At 38.1% G+C, this 15,582-nt stretch overlaps 1 protein-coding gene across 1 annotated transcript in view; it reads right to left on the bottom strand.

The window, feature by feature from the left end:
* Window positions 1-855: 855 nt before the first annotated feature.
* The window catches only part of TES (testin LIM domain protein), a 67,464-nt gene continuing 52,737 nt past the window's right edge, over window positions 856-15,582 (bottom strand). Inside the window, exons 3-7 of the mRNA XM_055420822.2 lie at window positions 13,299-13,551; window positions 12,066-12,401; window positions 10,883-11,098; window positions 10,318-10,476; window positions 856-2,102 (exon numbers count right to left, since the gene is read on the bottom strand). Of these exons, the coding sequence (XP_055276797.1) occupies window positions 1,914-2,102; window positions 10,318-10,476; window positions 10,883-11,098; window positions 12,066-12,401; window positions 13,299-13,551 (1,153 nt within the window). The 3' untranslated portion in view covers window positions 856-1,913. The remainder of the gene's footprint in view (window positions 2,103-10,317; window positions 10,477-10,882; window positions 11,099-12,065; window positions 12,402-13,298; window positions 13,552-15,582) is intronic.

Raw genomic sequence — 15,582 nt, forward strand, 5'->3', positions numbered from 1 at the left:
AAAATTAAGCTGTTAAACTTAACAGAAAAAATGCAATGGAAACATATCTTTTGCCATTTGAGACAAAGGTAAACGAGAGAAAGCATAAAGTGATATTTATAGACAATGATGGATATCTGTGACATTAGCATTTAAATTTATATGTAGGATTAGATTACTTCTTGGATAATGTGACGTGTTCAGCTCACTTCTTCACGGCTGAGGAAAGCATAATGCAGAGAGGGAATAAATGTGGATATTGGTATGTTAATAAGTGTGGAGTTGGGATGGATGGGGATGTGGGATATAAAATTTAGGAGAAACACTTAGCAAAACAAATATGAGCTGAAAAATAATCAAATTATCCTGGGTATGTGCCAGAGAAAAGTGCTACTTCTACTGTGACAAATGCTTTAGACTGAGAAAAAAAATATCTTATAACCTGCTAACATTAGGAAGAACAAAGCTGCAACTATTCCACGTTTGATTCCTTTTTCACAATAGGCTGCTGTGAAAAAATTCACAGAAATCCAGAGTTGCAATTTGAGTATAAGAGTTAATACTTGTTAGACTTACCTCAAAAGAACATAGCTTTCCCGACTTCAATTAAAATAACACTTTCTTTTTTCTGAAAGAAAAACTCGTGCATGACTTGAAAACCAACTATTTAAATTCTTTCGCTTATTATGAAGTTCACAAAACATATCCCTTCACCATAATGAAAAGTCTAGTTTCTGTTCTCTTTTGTCAGGAAGCAGCCCTTCTTTGTCAGGTTATTTTTTTATCCTTGGAAACACTGCCCCCTGCTGTAACAACTGCTTAATTGCAGAAGGACTTTTTGGCTCTCAAATGAAAAAGATACAAAAAATAAAGGTATAATTATTAAAGTGAAAGAGACTTTATTTTGAATAATACATATATCATTCATTCCATTTAATTTTCATAGTGCATAGCTATGTATGGAAGTAGAAAAGGAAAAATAAACATTAGAAATACCTAAGGAAGGAAGTATACAGGCAAAGAAGACATTTGTTATATATCCACGAACAGGCATCATATCATAGGACAGTATCCATTAGAAAAGAATGGAAACCATGCAAAAAAATCTATTCAAACCACACAGCCAAGTGCAAAGAGTACAAGTTATAGTTTCTTGGATACAAAAAAGTATACATGTTCTTTGGATTAAAAGTATAAATGAGTGGCTTGCCAAAAATCATCTATAGAAGTAAAAAGTGTGGAAGCCACATGTGACAATAAAATATTCAAGGCCACGAATGGAGGTCATCAGCTTACAAAGAGAATACTGAGAGGTAGAGCAGATTAAAAAAAATAGAGATATGCAATAAAGCCATCTCTCAGTTAGGAAATAGCAAATGCATAGACATTAAAATGATAACAGTGCTTCATACTAAGCTGCATTTCTATTTTCTCTGCCAAAAGAATTCATTGTGTATCACTACAAAATTCAGCGAATAAGATGAGGCAATAAACATAGAGCCTTGGCATTAGAGCAAGTTTAATTTCCTTTTCATTTTATACAAGAAGGGAAAAAGAATATAAAACATGAAATGCTCATCTTTCCATTCAAACACTAACTTTGAAGTGTTTCATATATACTGTGTTTGGCACAAAGAAGGTAGGAATATGAAGACATTAAACTCAAGCTTCCAACTCAAAAGATTTTACATCTGGAAAGCCAAAGAAAGGTAAAATTCTTTACCATTTTAAAAATTAAATGTTTAAAGCAGGTTTTAAAAATTGAGATGCAAAAATTTGGTTAGGAAAAACATCCAAGAAAGATACTGAACAAAATTTCCTGGTTTCCTTTATAGTTTCTTTTTTTCCCCTTTTATTTTTCCAAATTGCATTTTACAGTAGAAATGCAGACCACTCTGGATAGCTAGGGCTCAATACTGCTTGGTGCTCTCCTCTTAAGACATCATCTTCTTACATTCCACTGAGCAGAAAACCATCCCTTCTACTGGCATGAACTTCTGCCCAATGAGACACTTGCTGCAGCAGGAGCACAGAAAGCACTCTGTGGACGCGTGCCAGCTAAAGTTGTTATAGGTCACCCGCTGCACTTCGGGATCAATGGCATTGTGGCAACCTTGACATACCTGTTAAGGCAGTTATACAAAGAAGAGAAGAGGATGAGAGATCAATCTGTGATGCTAACATTTTCACATTAGAACAAACAGCGCATTTCTTTAGATGGCAAAATAAACCAAGAATGACAACCTCAAAGATACAAAACTGAAAATGACCTTCTAGTTAACCTTCATAGTTATATGCGGAGCACGTCAGAAATAACAGGTGAAGTCCAAACAGCACTTGATGCTTCTAAGATAACCCATGGGTGTTCAAGGCAGAAAGTCTTGAAGTTCCAAAGCAGTGTGTTTGGTTCCACTGTATCTATTAGATTGTATATTAGCAGTTATATATTTTTTAAGTTTTATGATTTTTCCTATATCACAAATGCTGGCAAGAACAATAGGAACTCTCATTCATTGCTGGTGGGAATGCAAAATGTTTCAACTCATGTGGAAGACAGTTTGGCAGTTTCTTATAATAAAACTAAGCATACTTTAATTATATACTCCAACAGTCATGCTCTTTGGTATTTATCTAAATGACTTGAAAACTTATGTCCACAAAGAAACCTGCACATGATGCTTTAGTTGTAACTGCCAAAATCTAGAAGCAACCAGGATGTCCATCAGTGGGTAAATGGATAAAGAAACTGTAATACATTCATACTCAAGTGAAGAGTCACTCAGTCGTGTCCGACTCTTTGCGAACCCATGGACCATAGCCTGCCAGGCTCCTCTGGCCATGGGACTTTCCAGGCAAGAATACTGGAGTGGGTTGCCATTTCCTTCTCCAGGGGATCTTCCCAACCCAGGGATCGAACCCAGGTCTCCTGCATTGTAGGCAGATGCTTTTACCTTCTGAGCCAGCAGGGAAGTCTCCACATTCATACTACTCAGAGTTAAAAAGACATGAGCTATCAAGCCATGGAAGAAACTTAAATGCACATTACTAAGTGAAAGAAACTAATCTGGAAAAGCTATATGCTGTATGATTCCAACTGTATGACATTCTAGCAAAGTCAAAACTAGGGAGAAAATAAAAAGATCATTGGTTGGTAGAGGTATGGAGTAGGAGACAGGCAGGTTGAAGAGATGAATAGGCAGAGCACAGACGGCTTATAGGCCAGTAAAAATATTCTGTATGATATTACAATGATGGATATATGCCATTTGTCCAAACCAGAGAATACACAACATCAAGAGTGAACTCGAAGCTAAACTATGGACTTTGGGTGATTATGATATGTCCATGTAGATTCATCCTTGTTAAAAAATGTACCACTTTAGTGAGTGAGGTTGGTAATGCACAAGGCAATGTATGTGTGGGAGTAGGGAATATATGGGAAAATCTCTGTATTTCCCTCTAAATTTTGTTATAAACCTAAAACTGCTCTAAAAAAATAGTCTTTATTAAAAAGATTTTTTCCTCATTCACTAAAGCTCTGAAGTGATAATTTTACCAGTCTTACCTATGACACGTGAGATGATTAACACTACTAATTTCTAGACAGCAGTAAGTGAAAATCTGGAGAAGGGAATGGCAACCCACTCTAGTAGTCTTTCCTGGAGAATCCCATGAACAGAGGAGCCTGGAGGGCTACGGTCCACGGGGTCGCAAAGAGTCGGACACGACTGAAGTGACTTAGCACACACAGGTGAAAACTATGTTCAAACTAATTCAGGACTCAATCAAAAATACCGACAGTGTTTGAGAATAATTAGTGTACACTAAAAATATCTCTTCTGTCACGTCGTAATTTATGTAAAATCAAATATCATGGAATATTAGCACTTATATTCCACATGCCATTCAGTATATATGTATGTTATGTACAAATAAATATGAGATATACACATCCACACCCACAAACACACATAATTTTCTTCTTTAGATGAACATGATTAGCAAGAAAATAAATGAATAACTGGCATTATTATAGCAGAAGACAAAACTACCCAACTGAGAGCTCCAAAACATTACACAGTTCATATGCCTTCTTGTTCATGTGTGTTACGAATGAAACTGCCTAGTATTTTCGTTCTAAATATTTTACAACAAATGAAGAAACCAGTACGATTGTCCAGCATTACATAAAAGTGGCTAATCTTCCACACTCTTGGTCTCTAATGTGATTGTCAGGAATTCCTGTGTGATGAAAGTGGATGGGTTGAGCAGGGTCACAGGCGTGTGACTGCCACTCACTGGGTGAACTGATTTAGCATGTGGTGTGAGGCCTTGGTACAGATACCCACTTGAGGCCTGCAATATAGTAATACTTTCTATATTTTTAGATTACTACAAGGTTTCTAATTACAGAGACTCTAACTCCTTATCTCACAGTTTATGTCAATCCAGTCTTCCCTGAGAAGCAGGGGAGATCTTTGCATGATCGATCCTGAATACAACAAAAATGACTGTTTTGATTACAGTGACTCCTAATCTGAAGCTGCACCATACAAGCAATTGCTTTTGTATAAATTCATTTTTATAGCTTCGTAATTCATTTAGAATGTAGCCCTTTGTTGTTTTCACACTCAATTTTTTATTCCCCTGATTTTAGATCATGATCTACCCTCTGTATCTCAGCCCTTAAATAATAATACTTTTAGATCATTTTATAATCTTTCAAAACTCATGTTTTCACTGCAATTTTTAAAAACTGATAACTACTGTTCTATGTACAAATAAGGAAACTGTTTTGTTAAAAAAAATTAACATACTAAATAGCAGTAATAGGAAAATTTGGCCTTGGAGTACAGAACGAAGCAGGGCAAAGGTTAATAGAGTTCTGCCAAGAGAACGCACTGGTCATAGCAAACACCCTCTTCCAACAACACGAGAAGACTCTACACATGGACATCACCAGATGGTCAACACCAAAATCAGATGGATTATATTCTTTGCAGCCAAAGATGGAGAAGCTCTATACAGTCAGCAAAATCAAGACCGGGAGCTGACTGTGGCTCGGATCATGAACTTGTTATTGCCAAATTCAGACTTAAATTGAAGAAAGTGGGGAAAACCAATAGACCATTCAGGTATGACCAAAATCAAATCCCTTATGACTATACCGTGGAAGTGAGAAATAGATTTAAGAGACTATATCTGATAGATAGAGTGCCTGATGTACTATGGACAGAGGTTCATGACATTGTACAGAAGACAGGAATCAAGACCATCGCCAAGAAAAAGAAATGCAAAAAAGCAAAATGGCTGTCTGAGGAGGCCCTACAAATAACTGTGAAAAGAAGAGAAGCGAAAAGCAAAGGAGAAAAGGAAAGATATACCCATTTGAATGCAGAGTTCCAAAGAATAGCAAGGAGAGATAAGAAAGTCTTCCTCAGCGTTCAATGCAAAGAAATAGAGGAAAACAATAGAATGGGAAAGACTAGAGATCTCTTCAAGAAAATCAGAGATAGCAAGGGAACATTTCATGCAAAGATGGGTTCAATAAAGGACAGAAAAAGTATGGACCTAACAGAAGCAGAAGATATTAAGAAGAGGTGGCAAGATTACACAGAAGAACTGTACAAAAAAGATCTTCATGACCCAGATAATCATGATGGTGTGATCATTCACACTCAACTAGAGCCAGACATCCTGAAATGTGATGTCAAGTGGGCCTTAGGAAGCATCACTACAAACAATGCTAGTGGAGGTGATGGAATTCCAGTTGAGCTATTTCAAATCCTAAAAGATGATGCTGTGAAAGTGTTGCACTCAATATGTCAGCAAATTTGGAAAACTCAGCAGTGGCCAAGGGTCTGGAAAAGGTCAGTCTAGATTCCAATCCCAAAGAAAGGCAATGCCAAAGAATGCTCAAACTACCACACAATTGCACTCATCTCACACGCTAGTAAAGTACTGCTCAAAATTCTCCAAGCCAGGCTTCAGCAATATATGAACCATGAACTTCCAGATGTTCAAGCTGGTTTTAGAAAAGGCGGAGGAGACAGAGATCAAATTGCCAACATCCGCTGGATCATCGAAAAAGCAAGAGAGTTCCAGAAAAACATCTATTTCTGCTTTATTGATTATGCCAAAGCCTTTATCAACACAAACTGTGGAAAATTCTGAAAGAGATGGGAATACCAGACCACCTGACCTGCCTCTTGAGAAACCTATATGCAGGTGAGGAAGCAACAGTTAGAACTGGACATGGAACAACAGACTGGTTCCAAATAGGTAAGTCAAGGCTGTATATTGTCACCCTGCTTATATAACTTATATCATGAGAAACGCTGGGCTGGAGGAAGCACAGGCTGGAATCAAGATTGCCAGGAGAAGTATCAATAACCTCAGATATGCAGATGACACCACCCTTATGGCAGAAAGTGAAGAACTAAAGAGCCTCTTGATGAAAGTGAAAGAGGAGAGTGAAAAGGTTGGCTTAAAGCTCAACATTCAGAAAACTAAGATCATGGCATCCGGTCCTATCACTTCATGGCAAATAGATGGGGAAACAGTGGGAACAGTGGCTGACTTTATTTTGGGGGGGTCCAAAATCACTGCAGATGGTGACTGCATGCATGAAATTAAAAGACGCTTACTCCTTAGAAGAAAAGTTATGACCAACCTAGACAGCATATTAATAAGCAGAGACATTACTTTGCCAACAAAGGTTCGTCTAGTCAAGGCTATGGTTTTTCCAATAAAGAAAGCTGAGTGCTGAAGAATTGATGCTTTTGAACTGTGGTGTTGGAGAAGACTCTTGAGAGTCCCTTGGACTGCAAAGAGATCCAACCAGTCCATCCTAAAGGAGATCAGTCCTCGGTGTTCACTGAAAGGACTGATGTTGAAACTGAAACTCTAATACTTTGGCCACCTCATGCGAAGAGCTGACTCATTTGAAAAGACCCTGATGCTGGGAAAGATTGAAGGCAGGAGGAGAAGGGGATGACAGAGGATGAGATGGTTGGATGGCATCACTGACTCAATGGCCATGAGTTTGTGTAAACTCCAGGAGTTGGTGATGGACAGGAAGGCCTGGCGTGCTGCAGTTCATGGGTCGTACAGAATCGGACATGACTGAGGGACTGAACTGAACTGAAATAGCATAGAATGTAGGGTTTGTGGGCTTCGTAAAATTTATGTTTATTAATAATTTGATTGCCATTCATCCCCAAATCTGACATGTCCCCAGGTAAAAACTACTGATCCCTATCCCTGCTGCTGCTGCTGCTGCTAAATCGCTTCAGTAGTATCCGACTCTCTGCGACCCCATAGACGGCAGCCTACCAGGCTCCCCTGTCCCTGGGATTCTCCAGGCAAGAACGCTGGAGTGGGTTGTCATTTCCTTCTCCATTGCGTGAAAGTGAAGTTGCTCAGTCGTGTCCAACTCTTCGTGACCCCACTGACTGCAATCTACCAGGCTCCTCCGTCCATGGGATTTTCCAGGCAAGAGTACTGGAGTGGATTGCCATTGCCTTCTCTGGATCCCTATCCCTAATTCTTCATAAATCTGAAAGCTGCCCAGGTCTCAACTAGGGTCTGGAGACTCCAGGACCGGTAAGGGAGTTGATGGACTTCATTCACCACTTTATGCTTGATATTTGATTATCCTGCATTCTTAATTAAACTGCTAATAATCCAATATGTTATTATTTCCTTCAATTCCTCCTATTTCTTTTATTTGTATATACATTATAAAATTAAAAAATTGATAATGACGCTTGCTCTCTAGGAGGAGGGTCCTGTGAAATATCAGAGATATGAAATCTTAGGGTGGCCATTTGAGACTGGAATTCCAGAGACCACGCAGAGACACACTAAGTGTATTTCCCACTTTCCTCCTTCCAGGTTAATTTTTTCTTCAGAAAAGTCCTTTTTTTGAGTTGAGGTTTTAGCTTCAGGTCTAAAAATAATTTATATTCTCGCTCCTTTTTTTTTTTTTACATTAAAAGATCTAAGCAGATCAACGCCCAGAACTAGACAATCTTCCAACTTTTATATCCTTTAGCATGCTGCTATCACCTAAATTTTGTTCAGGTGATGAATATTCATTTTAGTATTAAGCACATGGCAATAGTGTATCTTATTGAGAAAGTACACCTTCTAAAATAAATCATGCTATATTATAACGTTAAATAATTTAGAGTTTCTTGCATTCTCTCTGTAGTTATTCCTCTCCAATAACTACTGCAACATAATGGAGAAAAGCTTGTATTAATAACAAAGTAGCTTCATCTGTTAAAAGCTTTATTCTATAAATAGGAGTGCCTACTGTATTGTTCTAGTGTTGAAAATAGAACAGAAAAGGAGCAGACAAAATCCCTGCCCTCATGGAGTTTACATTCTAGTCCTTGAGGCCAAGGTAACACACCATACAGTGAATTGCTTATTATGATAATCCTCTTCTGTAGAGAAACTGATGCAACTACATTCAAAGAGCATTTTTTTAAGCTAAATGATCTATTAGACTGCATGGTGATTCAACATCGTATCCTCAGATATAAGGAGGGTTCATGTTGACCCTCAAAGAAAATGAGAAATATTAAAACACAAGTCAGTCACTCAAACATTTCCTAAGTGCAGACATTGAGGGTATGGAAATGGAAGGAATCTCTACGCTCCAGCTATTTACAGTCTGGTGGAAGAGACAGATGAGTGATACTGACAATCACACATGTGGACAAGTACACAAAGAGTCCCAAGGGAACAGAGACATCCTGTCTAGCCAGAGAGAAAGGGGTGGAACATAGGTAGGGAATCGGGAAAGGTGTTCTGAAAAAGTTAAGCTTAAACTGAGTCTGAAGGAGTGTGCAGGCATAATCAGGTAAAACAGGGAGGGGATCCTCTGGCAGCCCAGTGGTTAGGACCTGGTGATTTTACTGCCAGGGGCCTGGGTTCGATCCCTGGTCAGGGAACTAAGATCCCACAAGCCATGTGGCACAATCAAAAATCAATAAATAAAAACAGAATAGGAAGATGTATCAGACAAAGGAATGAGTGTCAGTATAAGACAAAGAACAGTATAAACTACGAAATGCAGGTAACTTGGGAAATGGTATGATTTGGGTTAGACAACTAGCAGGGAAGCCTGGCCTGCTGCAGTCCACAGGATCACAAAGGGTTGGACACGACTGAACAACAACTAGAAAAAGTGGCTGGGTAGTTAAGAAGGGGCTGGATCTACTGAGTAAAGGCTTGATGATCAGATTCTCAGTTTAGAAAGATTATCTTCCATCATTATGGAAGGTAGCTTTGAACAAGAAGAATGCAAGTGGGGAGACCCAATTTGAGGTCGCTATAATAATCACAAGGACAAAAGAATAAAGCTCTGAGGTAGAATAGCTGTAACTGTGAGAACCTGAGATACACTGATGAGGCAGAACTGAAAGAAAATGACAGCTGACATTATATCTGAGGGCAATGGGTAAATGTTGAAAATCGGCACTGACACCAAAACGTCTTAACCTTATTTTCATATTAATAATATCATAGTTCTAGAAGTATATAAATATGTCATTATATTCCTCAGCCAGGAGTCTCCTCTAGTTGATAGTTCAGGGAGATCTTTAGTACCTATTTACCTGCGTGTAAAGTAAACATCTATCCTTTTAATATTCCTGGATTATAAGCTTTACGATATATGGTCAACTCTTTACTCTTTATCTATCTCTGGGCCATCATGCAATAGAAGCTCTGTGTAAGCATGGTAGATTTTATATGTATACATACGTGTGTGTGTCTGTGTGTGTGTGTGTGTATACACACACACATATATATATATACTTTCACATTAAATATTTGAATGTTTGGCTTATGCAAATAAACATGCAAGTCAAATTTTGTTTCACATATATACTAATTCAGTGAGTGTTTAAGAAAGGGCACTGTACAATCTCCAGGTAGCAAAAACAAAGCCACAGTGCGAGATCTGGTAACATGAACAGAAACATAAACATTCAAATAAAGCTAAGGCATATGAACAGTCTCTAAAAACCTTAATTTAAGTGAAAGCTGATCTGTATGATGAGAATCAATCAATCTTACTCCCATTAAGAGATTTTTTTGGTAGAGATTTGGTTATCAAGTAGCACTTTAGTGTAAACTGCACATATAGAATCTTGAAATGGTTCATCCTAGTCAACGCATGTACTGTTTTTGAATTACCTGGATTTTAACACCCTATGGTAGAATTCACCTGTTTCCTATTTGAGAGTAGTACTTTCTGTTTCTCCTTTGTAAGAGACTTAAATAAAGCGGGTCAAGGCTACCGAATCCCAAGGTGTCTCTTACCACAGCGTGGTTCTTCACATAACAGGGTTTGCATACGGGCTTGTCATTGACCATCACGTATATTTCCCCAGCTAGGATGTTGTCACAGTCAAAGCAGCAGAAGTGTTTCAGATGCCAGTTTTGGTTTTCTGCCTGGGTATACTCGTTACTGAATATCAGCTAGGAAGAGGATAAAAATAAGATCAATCATGTTTTTTCCTTTTTGCTTCAAATGACCAAGCTAGGTTCTTTAGACAACAGATTTAGATCCACAAAGAACATCAGTCTACTTTCGGGGGTTTGAAGTCTGAAGATAACCTAAAGCTTGAACTTGGATGATTACTTGGTTTAGTCTGAATCAATGTTTTAGGTATTTGGACAGTCTTCATTTGTCAACACAATTAACATGGGCATTCAGAATGACTGAAACATCTTTTTCATTCAACTTCTTTGGATGTAAATAAAGCACATGATACTGGGTTAATTCATTCTGCTTTCTCACTAAGGGAGGCCTGGTTAGCATGGTGAGGGAACCATTGGAAGATGCAAAAGGGAGCCTGCATGCGGGTGACCCGAGAGAACATACCTCATCACAGCCAGCACACCGGGGTTTCTCACTGTCACAGTAATGTCTGCCACAATACAGCTTGCCATTCTTCCAGAAATAAATCATGTCGACCAGGAGCTCATGACAGGCACTGCAGACGAAACAAGCTGGGTGCCACAGTTTGTCGTATCCGGCCCTTTCAGCATAGATGGCCGGGTCGCCCTCCTTCATACTCAGTTTGCAGCAGTAGCAAGACTGAAAGGGAAACCAGCCAGAACAATCCAGTCATCCAAGGCCGGCGCTTCTCATCAACAGTTCCAGCAGGAATTCAGAGAAACCACTTCCAAGAGAAATAATTTCTACTGAAATTAGTAATCTGTCCATGTAGGCAGTACAGTGTTAGTATTTGTGAAAAGGAATCTCTTGGCTTTCTCCAGGTTCTCCAAACGTGATTCTTGCACCCAATGTGTAACAGAGCACTGTTTACTGAATCAAAGCTGCTTATGGAAAAAGGCTAATAGTAATTTGCACTTCAGTTTTAAGTAGGTCTCTAAAAAATGATTACCTTAAAATTTATTGTATCATTTTTTTTTTTTCTGTTTTGTTTTAATATAGGACTAAGCCTGGTTGGTTGATGTGCTAACTGGATCGATGTGAAATACATAACAGTAAGTTTAGTTCTTATTTTTGGTTCCACTGTGTCACAATTTTCTTCTACTTTCAAAGCATAAAAATGACTTCAATTTCCCTGTCTTAGGAGACATTTTTAGAAAGTATGATTGACTGTATATCCACATATTTAAGTTTGAATTTTATGTATGTTCTCACGAGCAAAACCGAATTAACCTAAGCATATATTATTCTTATTTATGGGAAGAGAGACACAATTAACAGCAAAATTATGTTTAGAAACAGATTCTAGATTGTATGTTTTATTCCAGCACGACACCATGTTAACTGCTGTGTATGCATAACACTTGTAATTAACTTTGGCAACAGATAATCAGAAAACTTGGCTTTAGACCAAGGTTTCAAACATGATACATGATAATTCTCTAAAATAAGCCTAAACTAAAATTATAATTCAATTTACTTCCCTCATCTACTCCCTTCTGGAAACAGAGGAATGCAACTTTTCCCCACCAGTCTCCCACAATTCAAAGAAATGGAATGAACCTGTAAAATATACCAAATGGGCTAACATCATGACTGCTTTACTTACATACTGAGTTCTTTTGTGTTCCGTTGATTTGTCCTCCATGGCCCCTACTGCTGTCGTGGTGCTTCTGTCCCCTCCAGGGATGTACATTCTGTTGGGGCCTTGAGTGTTCATGTCACGGGGGAGTTTGACATCTCCTACTCCCAGAGCCTCGCTCTTGTATTTCTTCACAAACTGCTCCATCTCCTTCACCTCTTTGGGAGATAACTCATGGCATTTTGAAGGGTCCTGGTCATGGGCAGGGAGTTGCTTTGCCAACTGCTTCTTCCGGTACTGTGCCCCCTCTGAGCCTGCCACCGGCTGCTTCTCTTTGGGCAGCATTTGCATGTACTGCCTGGCCTAGACCACAAAGGAGACCAGTGTTAATCGGGAGATGCCTTGGCTACCAGACAAACAATACTATATAACACTCATTAGAATCAAATTACTGAAGAAGTCAGTTTTATCCATTAATAACAACTGATCTTCATAATACAAGTTATCTTTAGATGTTAATACATTAAAAATCATATAATAAATAGATTTAGTCAGTAAAAATGAACACATTTTTTTCTTCATGAAAGTAAAGCTTTTTTTTTTCAATTTGTAAAGACTTGGGTTACTAATGTTTACTTGTTTTAAACTTTGCTATACACCTGAAACTAACACAACACTGTAAATCAACTATACTCCAATAAAATTCATTAAAAAAAAAACCCAAACAAACAAAAACACAACTGTATAACTGCAAAAGAAAACAATTTTTTAAGCCACATGTTCAGAATGGCCTAAGGATCACCAGTATTCTATAAGAAAATGATATCATAAGATTCATTCTCATGATTTAACTGTCTTAAAAGATTTCCAAATGTCTCATCTAGTTATTATATTAGTGGAAGGAGCCTGACACAAAATTGCAGGGTTTTTTGCCTTATAGAGTAAAAGAAATATAGTGTTGACCACCTTTCAAGTAAGTAACAAAGAAGTTACTAGCTTTATACAAAACATGTTTTTCATTTAATTACTGAAAATGTCATGCCATTTCTTTGAAAAGGTTAACACTGATTATCTATGCAGTGAGAAAAATCCTATGATATCTAATCTTACTTCCAAAAGTCCAATAGAAGTTGCAAGTCAAGGTAATGGGAACCCCAGAAAAATAACAGACCTGAGGTCAATTAGGTCACTAAAGGAACTGCCCTAAAAAAGTAGCGTAGGAACTTTAATAAAGGGACTTCCCTCCCCCTTATTATTTACCAATGCCTGATTATGGACAGGAGGAGCCCATTCGTAGGTAACTGTATTGATGGAGACATTCTTCTTGGCAGCAACTGGATTGGTCAGTATCATAACATTGCGTTTATACATGGGAATTCCATCTGATTTTAGCTTTGCAATCAGGGTGGTGTACTTGGTGTCTTCAAAAAGTTTCCCCACTTTTCGATCCTCTTCATTGCTCAAGAGGACATCATGCTCTTCTTGGCCACACTTGCAATTACGACATATTTTTCTAAAATTTTGGAGATAAGCAGGCAATGATTAATTATATTTAATCAATCATACATATATAGTTTATAATATATTTTTACCAATATTCCTTATAATGGTATGCAAAGTCAAGTCTTATGACAGGTGGGGGTGAGGGGATTACAAGTAGCTATCCATAAATTTAAGTAAGGAAACATAAAAATGCATCTTCGCTTTATAAGACTTTGAAAAAGGTTTTGATTAGAAAGTGCATGCTCAAGGGGATATGGCTGAGGGTAACGCCATGTGATATTCCTCATTCTCTCAACCAGATATGTAAATAAAACAAAATCACCAAAAACTATCACAGCAAGCATTTTCATATTTTATTGCATGATAGCAGCCATTACCCATTTTTTCCCCCCTAAGTGAGAGATAAAGAAGTTGATATAACTTTTCTCATCAAGGGTGGTAACTCAAGATTTACGTTTATTTTTTTTTTTTCATTTTCTTTCCTGTCCCCTTTCCAATTTCCTTTTCTCTCTTTTCTCATGTTTCATTTCCTTTCTCTTCCTTTCCCTTTCCTTTCCCCTTCTGTTATTTCTTCAAAACATTTAGTGACCACCTAACCTGTGCTCCCTTATGTATAAAAGACAGATAAAATCTCTTCCCTTCTTATAGTTGAAAGACACCATCTCCCTTCCCCAATCTGGTGTGGCATGTAATTTTTCATTGATGCAACATATATGAGTGTCCATTATCCAAGCAATGTACCTGATACTAAGACATAATGATGAAAATAATTAGGCCCAGTCTCCGACAGTCTAGAACTTATGCTTACCACCTGGTGAGGAGACAGACATTAAACAAATACACACACACACACACACACACACATACCTATAACTGTATTTGTGATAATCACAGAATACTTTGAGAGGATATAATTTTGACTTGGAACTGCTGAGCAAAGGACTCCATAAGAACATTACTCCTAAGAAAGTGATATTTAGGTTGAAATCTGAAGGATGTGTAAAATGCACGTGAACTCTGTGTGTGTGTGTGTGAAGAGGTAAAGACAGGAGAAGAAAAGCCTCCAGACATTTTGGGTAGAAAGAGTATGTGTGGTCGTCCTGTATTAGGAGACTGCGCCCGTAGGCCCTATGATCAGAGAAGTCTGGTATGTATGACTACAGTGAGCTAAGTTACTTGGGTAGTGACAAGGCTGGAAAGGTAGGCAAGCCTGAGATCATGCAGGGACTTGTAAGGCATATTAAGAAGTCTGGCTTTCATTGGAAGAGCAATCAGGAGGCTCTGAAGGCTTTTAAATCATGGAATAACATGATTAGATCTATCATTTTCAAAAACTGCAATACCTGCCATATGGAGAATGACTTAGGAATAGATGTAACTTAAAGCAGGAAGACCAGTTAACGTGTCAATGGTGTATCCAGTCTGCAAGGTCCTAAGGAACAGGGATTCTACTGCTATTTCAAAAGTGGAATTTACATCTTGGATGGTTACTGTTTTGGCCTGGGTAAGATGTGTAATAGCTTGCACTGAAGTATCTGATAGTGGAGATAAAAAGAAAGGAACAAATTTAAGATATCCTTAATGTGAAACTGGGCTTCCCTTGTGGCTCAGTGGTAAAACAATCTGCCTGCAATGCAGGAGACTCTCAGGAAATCTGGGTTGGATCTCTGGGTCATGAAGATCCCCTGGAGAAGGAAATGACAATCAACTCCAGTATTCTTGCCTGGGAAACCCATGGACAGAGGAACCTGGCAGGCTACAGTCCATGGGGTGCAAAGAGTTGGACAAGACTGAGTGACTAAACAAATAATGTGAAACAAAGTAAGCCTTGTGAATACAGTGATGAAGGGAAGACAGAATCAGTTAAAAATTGAACCCAGGTTTCTGGGATCAGTAAGATGGCAAAAGGAATGAAATTTATTAGATCATAAAAGCAAAATAAGAATAGAACTGAGGAATGGGATGAAAACATTGGTGAAATCTATCCAAACTGAAAATAATGAGTTTGAAATGCCTATAAAACAGGGTAAAGATATCAAGT

Source organism: Moschus berezovskii, chromosome 3 (genome assembly GCF_049115385.1).
Source record: "Moschus berezovskii isolate FMDL1 chromosome 3, NW_MosBer_1.0, whole genome shotgun sequence".
Classification (NCBI taxonomy): Eukaryota; Metazoa; Chordata; class Mammalia; order Artiodactyla; family Moschidae; genus Moschus; species Moschus berezovskii.